The sequence below is a fragment of the Xyrauchen texanus genome, chromosome 41 (genome assembly GCF_025860055.1).
Source record: "Xyrauchen texanus isolate HMW12.3.18 chromosome 41, RBS_HiC_50CHRs, whole genome shotgun sequence".
NCBI classification, from domain to species: Eukaryota; Metazoa; Chordata; class Actinopteri; order Cypriniformes; family Catostomidae; genus Xyrauchen; species Xyrauchen texanus.
Genome location: NC_068316.1, coordinates 22,209,834 through 22,224,755, shown reverse-complemented (window position 1 = coordinate 22,224,755; position 14,922 = coordinate 22,209,834). Strand labels below are relative to the sequence as shown.

The window sequence follows — 14,922 nt, the reverse complement described above, 5'->3', positions numbered from 1 at the left end:
AATCCAGCATGGCGAACGAAGAACGGGAAGTAAATTTTTTTGTGCTGCTATTATTATTATTATTATTGTTGTTGTTGTTTTTATTATTAGAGTCACACATATATATTCAGATTTTTTTCTCAGTATTAGTAAGTTGCCTATTTTATTTATTCAATAAAAGTATCAATACTGTCCTCATTATGTTTTCAGTCACAATACATTATTGTCCAAAAACATTTTACTTCACTTACCCGTGCTTCCTGTTCTTCGTTCACCATGCTGGATTACTGATATAAAGGCTTCATTTCCTGCCCCTGGAGTTTTAAATAATAATAAAACTATTCGTTCCTTACTTCAAAAAGACATTGTCACTATGCCAAACTGTACTGTTTATTGGAATAGACTGGTGGAAGGTTTATTATGGAAGGCCATCTGGGCTTTACCAAACAAATATTTATTAGTAAATAAAGTTAAGGAAATACTGTTAAATACTGAATATACTGTTATAATGTCTTTATGGTGCTCTATTGTCATTTTGGAGCTTGACAGACTCAGTTCCATGTTATTATATTAAAAAGAATGGCTAGGATATTCACTTTTTGTCATACACTTTGGGGAGCCTGTGTAGCTCAGTGATAAAGACGCTGGCTACCACCCCTAGAATTTGCTGAATCCCAGTTTGAATCCCAGGGCATGCTGAGTGACTCCAGCCAGGTCTCCTAAGCAACCAAATTGGCCTGGCTGCTAAGGAGGGTAGAGTCACATGGGGTAACCTCCTCGTGGTCACTATAATGTGGTTAATTCTCCGTGAAGCCTCCACCCATGCTATGTCTCCATGGCAACGCACTCAACACGCCACGTGATGAGATGCACGAGTTGACTGTCTCAGACATGGAGGCAGCTGGGATTCGTTTGTGGCTAAGCACTACGCGTGCATGAGGACTTAAAAGCACATTGGGAATTGGGCATTCCAAATTGGGAGAAAAATATATATATATATACACTTAATTGTTTTGGTCTCAAAACTGAATAACTTTGTGTACCCAAAACTTGTGGATGGAAATCAATTGTGTTTCCCTGAATACTAATGTGCATTTGTTCACTAGAGTCTTTTGTGACCACTGAGTTGGCACAGAATGGGCAATTTAGGTTGTACTCTTCACTTTTCCTGGCATTGCTGTATGAATGAAATTTCTGTAAGATTCAGACATTGAATCATCCACACGAGCAGAAACAGAATGTGACATCCGTGTGTTCTTTACCCCTGGCCTTCTCATGTCTTCTCTTTTAACCATTCTCATATCCTTTTCTTTTGCAATTCTGTTGCATTCACAAAGCCACAAAAACTGAAGGCTAAACTAGCTGTCCTTACTCATTGTTTTTTTCTTCCTATTTCTTTCCATTCACTCTCCTCTCAGGGGTTAGACAATTTCCTTTGGTGGCTTGCTGGCCTATGGTCAGATTAGCTCATATCTGGTGGTCCTGAACTCAGATCCTTTACCCATCCGTGCTTGTGCGCAATGATTTCCAGACCACTGTCTCACCGTTTGAAAGAAGAGGGCCGAAGGCATTAGTGCAGTTTAGTGTGTTACCATATGCATGTGGAGCCTCTGGCGTATGACTTATTGTGTGAGGACAGTGTGGTTCTTTTGAATGTGATAGTTAGAAGTTTGTGGAAAGGAGGACATAATTATTACTTTATCCACATTTTAGAATAATAGCAAAGTCATCATAATATACAATTTCACAAATGGAAGTATGAGAATTATGCATACTTCCATTTGTGAACATATCAAACCTGTCTTATATATATTTGCTTCCTCAAAGTAGACATTCTTTGTCTAGATCCCATGTTTGCTGGACTAATTTATTTAAAATACGTTTATAAATAGATGTATATGTGTATATTATGAAATATAAAAGTAGGCACAATTGGCATGTGTCTACGAAACTAATTTCAAACATGTAAGCCTTTAGATCAAAAGGTTTTTAAGGTCATGAGAAACAAACATTCAGTAAAGCATTTTGACTTGTAGTTTATATTTTTTGATTAAATAGTCCATCTTCGGTTCACAATATGTCTAAATGTTTCAAGCTGCCGCCAAGCGCTTTTCATATGAAAAAAGAGTAAGCATCCCTACTGTCATGTAACTTTTAATGAAAGACACTTTTTTATATACAATTGTCAAATAAAAGGTTGGATAGGGTTTCCAAACAAAACAATGGCTCTTTTAACAAGAGCTTTATGTGTCATTACATCCCATGCAGGATGTATCATTCAACTAGCCATTTATTCTCAAGAACACCCACACACATTAAAAGTGTTCTTATAAATGGAGAAGTCTGGTAATTTGTAGTAAATATTCTGTCATTGAGTGAGTGAGTTACCACTTCACAACACGCTATAAAGGTCTTGATACTATAAAGCTGCACTGTCTCCACAGACACACAAAATATTTGCTTTTGTGTAATGAACATACTATCCTGCTATGTTTGCAGGACAGTATGTTCATTACACAAAAGCAAATGTTTTGTTTGACACGTTACTGACACGTGCAAATGTTTGGCATGGATTCCTACAATATCAAGATATACTGTTTGTGCAGTCTCTGGGACACACCCATAATTACTTTTTCCCTTATTTTTTAAGGGTGAATTTGAGTCTGATTCACTAGATGTGGCTTGATAGTTGTGACCAAAATGTTCCATAATCCTGTCATACGTGACTTCTTTCTTTCTGTTTTTCTTCTGTTTTTTTTTTTCAGGGAACTGTCCCTTTCCAAATTCTCAGACCATCTGCTCCCAAGATTAGTTGAGAGTAACTGTTCTTGAATCCAGCTGTGTTAAGACATCTGCCAGTGTATTTTTCCATTCGAAAGTTAACAAAATTGATGATTAATTGTCTGTTTTAGGCCTTTCACAATTATAACGATTAAATTTAAAACAAATGTTCATATCTCTTAAAGGAGTCATAACATGAGGAATCCAATTAAAAAATGCTCCTAATATTTTGACATATAAGAGATCATTGTACTATAAAAACATAATGTAAGTTTCAGAACTCAAAACTTCTCACAGTATTTGTTGATACCCAAGCTGCCACAATTACTCATTTTCTTCTTCCTCCACATTCTGATGTCACTGACCACCCTCACAACAACACATCAACACTTGAATCACTTCAGTGAGCATTGAGATGGTGAGGAGAGAGCAGAGAGCCAATCATAAAAGTGGGCGTTTACTATCAAGTCTTAAAGGAGATGCATCACCATTTTTTCCTTGTTAAATATTCTGTTTTATTAGGAAATACGTCGTATGACAGGAGTAAAATGGTAGGGTTCCCATAATCATGAAAACCTGGAAATATCATCTGGGAATTAAAATCTGTGATTTCCAGGCCTGGAGAAATCTTGGTAATAAAGAATATCATCAAAAAGTCTCAGGACTTTTTAGTAAATATGTATTTTTCCAGTTTTGCTCAGCTATACAATAATTCATTGGCTATAAAGGTCTCTTTATGAGATCAGTCTCTATAAAATTATTTTTTAAATCCTTATCCAGGATTCATGACTGGAAAAGTCATGCAAATTCATTTGTCAAAAAGTGTGGGAACTCTGGATGCATTGTGACTTTATGTACACTTCTACGTCTAACTGTTAAGACTTAAGGCACCTACGTATAGAAACTTTCACGCAAAAATGCAATGAAATGCGTTCTTTCAGTTTTCACTTTTTTGTTGAATAATAAAAAGTAAAGTTGCAATTAACACATCCATAGCTGTTAAGTCTCAAGCATGGTCAAGCGCTAAGTCTTTTGAAGTATACTCTTTTGACCACGAGCCCGTATGTACGTATTAGATACATGCCTACTGGCACTCCACAATATTTTATGATACGCTTTAGTACAATCAATATCATGCGCATGTGTATACACCGCACAAAGTTGGCGGACTGTCAGCGTGTCTAGAAAAGCTGCTCTGGCTTTGAACAGTCTTTGCATACTGTGCTAATGACCAAAGTGTAATTTGGGCATTACAGAGCATTAAGATCTTTTTAGGTGTGGAAAGAGCTGTCTGTTTAAATTCAATTCAGAATCAGATGGTTTTGCTTCTATCGCATAAAGCACAATCATGAACATGTTTTTTTTTTTTTATGTGTGTTTGTGAAATGTATTAGTTTGCGGACATAGCATGCAAGTACAGTAAATGTGTGATTCTTCATTAGCTTCTAACAGCACAACTCAAATACGAGTACAAGTTTATAAAATAAGCTTTATTCTTGAAATAAATATTTACATTGGTGACATTAACTGTACAACTACATAACTGCTGGTTATCAGGGCATCTCTTTTACATATGGCCCCCAAGCTTGGTAGACACTTTCTATACATGGTTTCAGTACAGTTCATAAATATGCCCACACGAAATCTGTTCTGCACTGATTGTGTGGGAGAATCCGCAGAATTGTATGGAATGGATTTAAATGTGGTCATATGTATTAAATCAAGCTGAGACAACAGAGAAAACACTACTTATTGGCTTTAACATTTTAGAAAAAAATTTGTTTTATAAAACAGTTCAACTCTGAATGCTGAATGCACATTCAATTCTAATGCATTAAAGTAATAGTTCACCAAATAATTAAAATTATTTACTCGCCCTTATGCCATCCTAGATGTGTATGATTTTATTTCTTCTGCAAAACACAAATGAAGATTTGTAAAAGATTATTTCACCTTTTTTGGTCCTCACAGTGCAAGTGAATGAGTACCAAAATATTTAATCTCAAAACCACATAAAGGCAGCGTAAAAGTAATCTATTCGACTCCATTGTTAAATCCATATCTTCAGAAGCTAGGTGTGGGTGAGAAATCAATATTACATTATTTTTACTATCAAACTTCACTTTCACATTCTTCTTTTGTTTTTGTTGATTCACATTCTTTTTGCATATCGCCACCTACTGGTCAGGGAGGAGAATTTATAGTAAAAAAACATTTTTAAATTAAATATCGATCTGTTTTTTACCCACACCTGTCATATCTCTTCAGAAGGCGTGGATTTAACCACTGGAGTCATATGGATTACTTTTATGCTGCCTTTAAATGCTTTTTGGACTTTCACATTTCTGTTCACCATTCAAATGGATTGTTTAGAACTACAGAGCTGAAATATTTTTCTAAAAATCATTGTTTGTGTTCATACACATCTGGGATGGCAGGAGGGTGAGTAAATTATGAGAGAATTAAAATGTATGGGTCAACTACAAGTTACTAAGTTAGTATATTACTATATTGCAATTGTTTAGAATTAATATTAATAAATGTAACTTTTTAATTAATATTAGTGCCTTTAATTATATTGCTTTTGCTGCTATATTATTAAAAAAAAGCCACTCGAGGCTTACAGTGAATTTATTATGGTTATGCCGTAACATATTTAGGAGTGTAAGAACATCTTTTATGGGAGCCTGGGTACCTCAGTAAGTATTGACACTGACTACCATAACCTGGAGTCGTGAGTTATATTCCAGGGTGTGCTGAGTGACTCCAGCCAGGTCTCCTAAGCAACCAAATTGGTCCGGTTCCTAGGGAGGGTAGAGTCACATGGGGTAACCTCCTTGTGGTCGTGATTAGTGGTTCTTGCTCTCCATGGGATGGGTGGTAAGTTGTGTGTGGATCGCGGAGAGTAGCATGAGCCTCCACATACTGTGAGTCTCAGCAGTGTCATGCACAATGGGCCACGTGATAACATGTGTGGATTGACAGTCTCAGAAGCGGAGGCAACTGAGACTTGTCCTCCACCACCCAGATTGATAAGAGTAACCGCGCCACCATGAGGACTTACTAAGTAGTGGGAATTGGGCATTCAAAATTGGAGAGAAAAGGGGATAAAAATATAAATAAAAAAAAGAACACCTTTTACCCGTGATAAAATCACTGGAACTCATGGCCTCATAGTTTATTGCTTTAAAAAAAAACATGCGAGGATTAGGAAGATCTTGTGAATAACAGGTGTGCAAATTTTGCAGAGCTTTCTGTGGAATTCTGCAGGCAAGGATTCTGTACAGGCCTACTGATAAATATCATGCTTTGATCTTCAGGCATATATACAAATAAAATGTCATAAATGATGTCAAAGACAATATAACCAGACATAGTACATGACATCTGCTTATGGAAAATGTCAAAGTTAAATAAACATCCTTTTCTAAAATAGTATTTAAGAGCAGTGGTTGTGTGAAATGTCAAAGTTACTTAGACATCCTTGTCTTTTCTGTAATAGTGTCTTAAAGCTGTGGTTCTCAACTGGTTGGCTTGAGGACCCAGATTTACATGTTTAACCAGATTTTAGTACTGTAACCCGTATATAATGTAATGTGGGTTGTATTTTCTTTGACCTTGCATAGTTTTGATAATGGAGGATGAGGGTATGTCATGCAACCTGTCGATGTTGAAATCTGTCTCCAAGTAATTTTATTGCTTACTAGCAAATACTGTTATTTAAATGTAGCATTTTTTGCACCAGTACTAAGTTTTATTGGACCCATTTTTGGGTGTCTATCTACTTGTTAAGATCCACTATCTTAGAATACATTCAACAGTCTCCAGAGCTAAATTAAAGACGGTACGTACTGTAAGTGTTTGAGTCATATGGTGAATGTACTTGTGTCTTCATTGTCCGAGGAAGAGTGAGCATGATTTTGTTCGCCTGACTTAAGGGAGATCTCCACGGTTGGCTGCTCATTGCCATGACGATAACCTCTTCCTGTCTGACCACAGTGCTTGGCGAGCTTCAGCATGTGCACTTTGAAGGACGATCCAATGAAGATGTAAAGCACTGGATTCAGGCAGCAATGCGTAAGGGCCAGGCTCTCTGTGATTTGAGTGACTCTGTCCAAATTTTTGCTCACCTCACATTCCGTTACCAACATATAGATCACATCCAGAGCTCGGACCAGTTTGACCACATTGTATGGCAACTGGGTCAACAGAAACACCCCCACTACTGCTATCAACACCCGAAATGCCCGCCATCTCCTGCTGCCCCGTACCCCTGCTGTAGCGGCTTGACTCAGCGCCACTCCCACCCTGCAATAACAGAACATCATCACCAGGAAGGGCAAAAGGAAGCTAAACAACACCTCCAAAATTTCCAGAGTGGCTTTAGCCGCCCGCGCCATGCTGTGTGGGTAAACCGCCCGGCAGGCGTTACGCCCTCCAGAATGCTGTCTTACTGTATAGAACACCATATCAGGCAACCCTAACAAAATGGCCAATGCCCAAACTAGGAGGCACACTATTATACTCTGCCTGCGGCCATTGTTCCTGCCCAGAACGTGGGCGGTAGTGGAACCTCTAGCTAGTGCACGATAACGGTCGATGCTAATGCAGGCCAGCAGCAACATGCTACAGCTGAAGTTGGTGGTGTAGAGGGCGGAGGTGATCTTGCAGGCAGCTATGCCAATTTCCCAGCCGTTCACTGCATCTGCGGCCCAGAAGGGCAATGTGAGGAGGAGGAGGAGATCTGCAAAGGCCAGGTTGAGGATCAAGACATCTGTCAGGGTTCGTAAACGCTTGTGGGAAAGGTACACAAAGACAACCAGTGAATTTCCTGCCAGACCCAGGATCAAGGCTAGGGTGTACACCACAGGCAAAAAGACCCCTGCAAAGGACCGGATCTCTTGTTTGTCACAGACCGTGGGGTAGTCTGAAAAGTCATCATCATAGTAACTGTGGTTGGAACTGTTGTCATGGTCGTTGTAATGGTAGTCATGGTCGAATTCCGAAGGACCACCCATCTTGATCTAAAAAGAGAAAAATATAATAAACATTTTTGATGGTTCAAGATTTGTTTTGGTTTATTATAAAATGCAACCTAGCTCTTAAATATAATTTCTTAAAAGAATAAATAAATAAATAAACAGTCATTAGTTTGTATAGGTGTTTTGGACAAATATGCATAAAGCAATTTTTAAATGATCATATCTATGAAGTTGGCACACATCAATGACCACCATATTATTGTTATTAAAGTACATTTAATTGTAGGTGTGTAAATTAAAGAATCATGGAAGCAAATTCTTGTCATCCCAAGAGTTGACTACAGCAATGCACTGTTGGCTGGCCTCCCAGCTAGCACGATTAACCTACTGCGGATGGTCTAGAATGTGGCGGTGCTTCTGGTCTTCAATCAACCATGGCGGGCCCTAATATTGGAACATGGCAGTGTGATACTGCAGATATTGTTGGCTTTTGTATGAGGAATGGCTTATGCTCCACATTTGTAAGTCCCTGCTACATGTAAATGTTAACTGGTATTGGTCATGAATTAAGTATAAATTGTGAATATTGGTGACAGGTTTGCGCAATATTTTTGTGGCAGCTTGAGAATGTTTAAAGTTTTATTTGTCACATACAATCTCATGTTAAAACATACATGTTAAATACCTCATCAAAATGTCACTTAAAACTGTGCATCCTTTGCTCTTCATTTTGCTGCAATAGGATTTCCTGTTCTTGCCAGTAAGTGGAAAAAGCAATAGAAATCCATGAAATTGCTCAACGTGTCTGTTTGCTTCCGACCAAAATCACTTGAACTCACTTGACATTTTAATTACCCCTCAAATTTGTAAGTATGAACTTCCGAGGAGGACTTGATGGCAACATTTGTGTGGGAGTTTGGACGTAACCCTTTGGGGGCAAACCAGTTTTTACTATTTGTTGCGCCATGTGAGACTAGAAAAGACCACTTTTACAGTATATCTTCATGCATTGCAGGTTGTTTTAACTTCAAAAACTATCACAGCTGATTTTTCCACATAATAAATATGTTTTCTTGGGAATTATAGGGTTTGGACATTATCTTCTATGATGCAGTACCTCAATAAATCACATCTGTCTATAACTGCAGCCTAACAACCACAATCTGATGACCGTGTTTAACTTTGAAACTTTAGATGTCCGTGCTTGCTTTATTCTTTTCTGTCTTAGTAGTTGTTAGATTTACTGTGCCAACTGTGCTCAGTTGAGATTGTTCAGGTTATCTTGTGGCTTCATAGTATGTGTGAGAATTATTCAGCTTTATTAACATGTGTTCAACAACATACTTTTAAGTTGCATGTTTTAAATGTGGGAAGTGTGCAAGATGATTACTTTGTGCAATAGATACCATAGACATGCTTATTTCTTCCATACTGTCAGGCCAATTATGTTCAACGACCCAGAGGGTCTTGGGTGAGATCATACACAACACTTTGACATTTCTATTTGACTGAAAACATGGAAATTGGAAGCAGAGCTCACTCTGCATGTGTGTGTATTGTTTACTTGGTTAGCCAACCTCATCTGAACAACTTGCAATGGTGTTATCTTTTTATACACTTGCATGGTTGCTCAAAAAGGCATGTAAATACAAATATTAAAGTCTGCCAAGGACAGCTTTGTAACTGAACGTTGATTGTATTGTAAACCATGTAGCTTTAATGTATGCATGAGGAGGAAAGTATATTTAACCCTGAAATCTATCAGGTATTAAGTGGATGTTTGCATTGTCAGACTCCTGTTTCTGTATTCTAGGACTATTATAGAAACTAATTTCTACACTGCACAAATCGTATTCTTAATCTGTTTATTTATTTTATATATATTTTTTTTAATTATTGGAAATAAGATAAAAATACCAATTAACTAAATATTTTTGCAGCTTATGCTCTCCATCACTCTCTGTCTGTTGTTTACGTTTCATAACCTGCAAATCCTTTGCTACTGGCCTGTGCTCATCTGGAGTTGCACATCGTAATATACCTGCCAATCTGGCAAACACATCATAATCAGAATGAGCTTTATTGCAAGTATGCTTACACATACACAGAATTTGTCTTTGTGACAGACGCTTCCAGTGCACAAGCAATGCAGCAACAACACTTATAAGAATTATTATAAAAACCAAAGAAATATATAAACGTATGTACAAATACAAATCTGTTATATACAGATGCAAAGGAATGTATGGCAGAAGAGGTAGGGTATGTTGGATAAATATAAATTAGACTAAGCTGTGTATTACACATAATTGTTGCTCAATGGGGCAGTTTTAACTGTTTATGAGATTGATTGCCTGTTGGAAAAAACTGTTCTTCTGCATGACTGTTCAGATGCTCAGTGCTCTGTAGCGCCGTCCAGAAGGCAACTGTTCGAAAAGGTATTGGGCTGGGTGAAGGGGTCCAGAGTGATTTTTTTCAGTCCTTTTCCTCACTCTGGAATTGTACAGTTCTTGAAGGGAGGGCAGGGGCCAACCAATAATGCTCTCAGCCTTCCGAACTCTACTTTGTAGTCTTCTGATATCCGATTACATAGCTGAACCAAACCAGACAGTTATTGAAGTGCAGAGGACAGACTCAATGACTGCTGAGTAGAACTGCATCAGCAGCACCTGTGGCAGGTTGAACTTCCTCAACTGGTGAAGGAAGTACAACCTCTGCTGTGAGTCTCCCATTTAAGGTCCTGTGAGGTGGTAGTACCCTGGAACCTGAATGACTCCACTGCTGCCACAGCACTGTTTAGAATGGGGTCAGTGTTGGGGTGTTCCTCCTAAAGTCCACTATCATCTCAACTGTTTTGTGCATATTCAGCTCCAGGTTGTTTTAACTGCACCAGTGAGTCAGCCATTCAACCTCCCTTCTGTATACAGACACATCGTCATCTTGGATGAAGCCGATGACAGTAGTGTTGTCTGCAAATTTCAAGAGTTTGACAGAGAGGTCCTTGGTGGTGCAGTCATTGGTATACAGGAAGAAGAGAAGTGAGGAGTGCACACATCCCTGGGGGGCACCAGTGCTGATCATACATTTGCTGGAAGTGAATTTCCCCTGTCTCACAAGCTGCTGCCTGTCCCTCTGAAAGCTGGTGATCTACTGACAGATAGATGTGTGAAGAGAAAGTTGGTGTAATTTAGTCTAGAGAATAGCTGGGATGATGGTGTTGAAAGCCAAACAGAAGTCCACAAAATGTTGATTGCATCATCCACAGCAATCCCATGTTGACTGCATCATCCACAGACCTGTTTGCTTGATAAGCAAGTTGAAGGGGACCTATATAGGGTCCAGTGATGTCCTTCAGGTGGGCCAACACTAGTCTCTCTGACTTCATGACCACAGACATCAGAGCGATGGGTTTGTAGTCATTAAGTTCTGTGATTTTGGGTTTCTTTGGGACAGAATTTATGATGCATGAGCATTTTAAGCAGCATGGGACGTCATACTGCTCTAGTGATCTATTGAAGATCAGTGTGAAGATGGGGGCCAGCTGGTCAGCATAGGATTTTAGACAAGTCGGTGAAAAGTTGTCTAGGCCCTGTGCTTTCCTTGTCTTTTGGTTCCAGAAGACACTGCACACCTCCTCTTCACAGATCTTAAGTGCAGGTTGAGTTGCAGGAGGAGGGAGGTGGCAGGAGGTGTCAATATTTGTGTGAAGTGAAGGTCAGAGCGGGTGTGTGGTGTGAGATTGGGCCTTTCAAATATACAGTAAAACAGATTCAAGTCGTCAGCCAGTTATTGGTTCCCTACAGTGTTGGGGGATGTGTCTTGAAGTTAGTTAAGTCTTTTAGGCCTCTCCACACTGATGCCGGGTCGTTAGCTGAAAACTTTTTTTCAGCTTATCAGAGTGGCATTGTAAAAGATTCACTAGATGAATACTCCTCAGCTTTTTGAAAGATGCGCTGTCGGAGCTTGATCAGCGCACAGACACACTTCCCCCGCCTGGGTCTCATAGTGCGCTTAAACAACACAGCTGCGCCTCCGAACAAAACATCTGAATAGTCCAAATCGGGAAAAGATTGTCTGGTATGTGATGCTGAATGTTCAGCAGTTTGTCCCTGGTAAAACTGATTGGGAAAAAAATTACTAAACACAGGACAAACAAGCAAAAACAACAAAAGAATTGGAGAGCTCCACACAGAGGCTGCCTTTCACGGCGCCATCTTGATGTTTGCATGCAGTCCTCTTTAAATGGGGGCTCCGAGCAGAGCGGGGGAAGTGTGCCTGTGCGCTAGATTGTGTGTGTCTGTGTGTAATGAGCAGACCAGCTGTTCAATAAAGAAAGGTGTTAAGATCTTTACTTGATGTCGAGTACCTGCTTGTGGTATGCCGATATGTTTATTTTTGCTGTTGTGTATTGTCTATTTTTGGGTTTTGCTACTAAATGTTTTTTGCCCACTGTAGCTGGTTCCATTTTTTGGATTGGAACACCACAATATGCTGTCTGAATGTTTAAAATGTTTTTAACAAGCAAACATCATTTGAAAACTTTGAAAAAACATCCTAGCACTTAATTATGATCCACATCATGTCTCTTCCATAAAAGCTGTTTTGGTATGTCAATTTTTCCACTTGCGAAAATGGTTTGGCTACAGTTCTAGAAATTCCAATGAATAAAAGCATATATTTTGGCAGTCAAAATTTCCAGACAGTAATCTGTGTTATTTTTCAGGGATTTAGAATTTTATGGCACATTTTTCAATATCATAATTTCCAATAATATACCATTTAAGCCTTTGTATGACAAAATACATCAATGTTTTATTTAATCTAAATAAAAATATTTATTTAGTTTAACAATATTTATTTAGACCACAACATGTATCCTCAAGAAAAGCCACTGTTTTGGATGTACATTTTTCCTCTGGCTTATAATATTTTATACAGACACCTGCAGACAATCCACTTCATAGACCCTCAAAAGTACTTGGATATTTAAGCTCACATTTGATTAAAAACCAAAAAAAGTCTAAATCTCATTGCATAAATAACAAAATATCAAAGCAAGTGGCATCTGACATATTTTTTTAACAAACATCTTTTTTGTGAAAACTTTCGTTTAAATAAATGCCACATGTTTTAATATTTATTTATCTAATGCAATGAAATCGATATATTATCAAGTGTAGATTACGTGTCTGAATACTTTTTGGGGCTACTTTATGTTCAAATGCAAAAGTTGCCTTTTAACCTTTTAACAGGAAGTTTGTCAAGCTAGTGAAAAGGTGAACCATTATTCTAATTCTTTAGTCCATCACATCATTTGTGTTGTTGTTTTGTTACCTCGGTCTATTATGGAGCTCAGAGTATGTTACACCCTTTTATTCTGTCAAAAAAGGTTAACATTGTACAAGTAAACCTTCATTCCTTTCTGCTGTCTCACTGTGATGCAAAAACAAGCTTTCCATAAAATGGTAATGTTTCCAAAAAATTCAAAAGACATTTGATTGATTGATTGATAAATGTTTCCTTGTAACCTTAACTGTTTATTTTGAACTTCACATTCTCATGTCACACAAATCCTTTTGAGGTTTAGTAAGAAGGACTTTGTCTTGACTAAATACAAAAGCATCAAGGAAATGAACATCAAAAGAATACAGTAAACTTTCAAGCAAAGCCAACTAAAGAAATCGACATGCTGAGAGTTCAGAGAGCATAATACCTAAATTACCATTACAGTAGTTAAGCATTAACAGTATGTCTTTTGGGTCTGTTTGTCATACATTTGTTTGGTGTAGTCCAGAATTGCTTTGAATGGTGATTGTATCTAAAATGCTACTCGATAATAACTTCTTGTTTATGGAAATGTTTTATAAAAGCAATATCACACAAGCAAGAGTGCTGTCATACTGAATACTTAACTGCTAATATAAATGTTGTAGACGTTTAGACATAACTGACTAACGAAATACTGATGGTTTAGAAAGCATTAAATATTCAATACCATACTTCAGCATTTATCCTGTCTTTTGTGTCTAATTTTCAGGCATTTCTTTGATGTATTCTCAATCAGGCAATTACTTTGAATGGCGATTGTTTAAAGTTACTCGTACAGCTGTCACTGTGACAGTTCAACAAAGTGATTATCTGAAAACCTTTTTGACTTTGACTTAGCTGCAGCTCTGATTTGAACAGATTTGAATTGTTGCTTGTGAAATGCAATGGTGACTTACCTCTATTTGTGGTGTCTTAGTCACACACAGTCCAGGAAGGAGCTGCTCTTCAGTCCAAACGATTGAAATGCTCTGTTGATCCTCACAGCTGGGGAAAGCTACGTGTGTGTGTGTGTGTGTATGCGTCAGGAAGAGAGTGAGAGAGGGAGTTAGAGGAAATAAACACATCTTTGGAGGAATGCCCTCTTGCTTCAGGTTGTGGAGACTCCCTCTTTACTGTGCTGCTCTTTTGATAATCTTTAAGCTGCATTCTAGAAATTCCACTGTTTATATCCATTATATTTTATACAGTGTATCGATTATATCATATTAGGGCTGCTAATTAGAAACTGTAAATTATTTTTTTATTTATTATAGAACATTATATACAGTGGGTACGGAAAGTATTCAGACCCCCTTAAATTTTTCACTCTTTGTTATATTGCAGCCATTTGCTAAAATCATTTAAGTTCATTTTTTTCCTCATTATTGTACACACAGCACCCCATATTGACAGAAAAACACAGAATTGTTGACATTTTTGCACATTTATTAAAAAAAGAAAAACTGAAATATCACATGGTCCTAAGTATTCAGACCCTTTGCTGTGACACTCATATATTTAACTCAGGTGCTGTCCATTTCTTCTGATCATCCTTGAGATGGTTCTACACCTTCAATTGAGTCCAGCTGTGTTTGATTATACTGATTGGACTTGATTAGGAAAGCCACACACCTGTCTATATAAGACCTTACAGCTCACAGTGCATGTCAGAGCAAATGAGAATCATGAGGTCAAAGGAACTGCCTGAAGAGCTCAGAGACAGAATTGTGGCAAGGCACAGATCTGGCCAAGGTTACAAAAAAATGTCTGCTGCCCTTAAGGTTCATAAGAGCACAGTGGCCTCCATAATCCTTAAATGAAGACATTTGGGATGACCAGAACCCTTCCTTGAGCTGGCCGTCCGGCCAAACTG

At 38.1% G+C, this 14,922-nt stretch overlaps 1 protein-coding gene and 1 pseudogene across 1 annotated transcript; one reads left to right on the top strand and one right to left on the bottom strand.

Annotated features, from left to right (window-relative positions):
* The window catches only part of LOC127634378 (acyl-CoA dehydrogenase family member 11-like), a 66,125-nt pseudogene that overhangs the window by 32,288 nt on the left and 18,915 nt on the right, over positions 1-14,922 (top strand).
* Positions 4,233-14,095, bottom strand: LOC127634333 (atypical chemokine receptor 4-like). Its single transcript, XM_052113835.1, has 2 exons — positions 13,967-14,095; positions 4,233-7,784 (listed from the first exon to the last, which is right to left on the bottom strand). Exon 2 carries the CDS (start codon positions 7,776-7,778, stop codon positions 6,627-6,629), a length of 1,152 nt encoding a protein of 383 aa, XP_051969795.1. The 5' UTR covers positions 7,779-7,784; positions 13,967-14,095; the 3' UTR covers positions 4,233-6,626.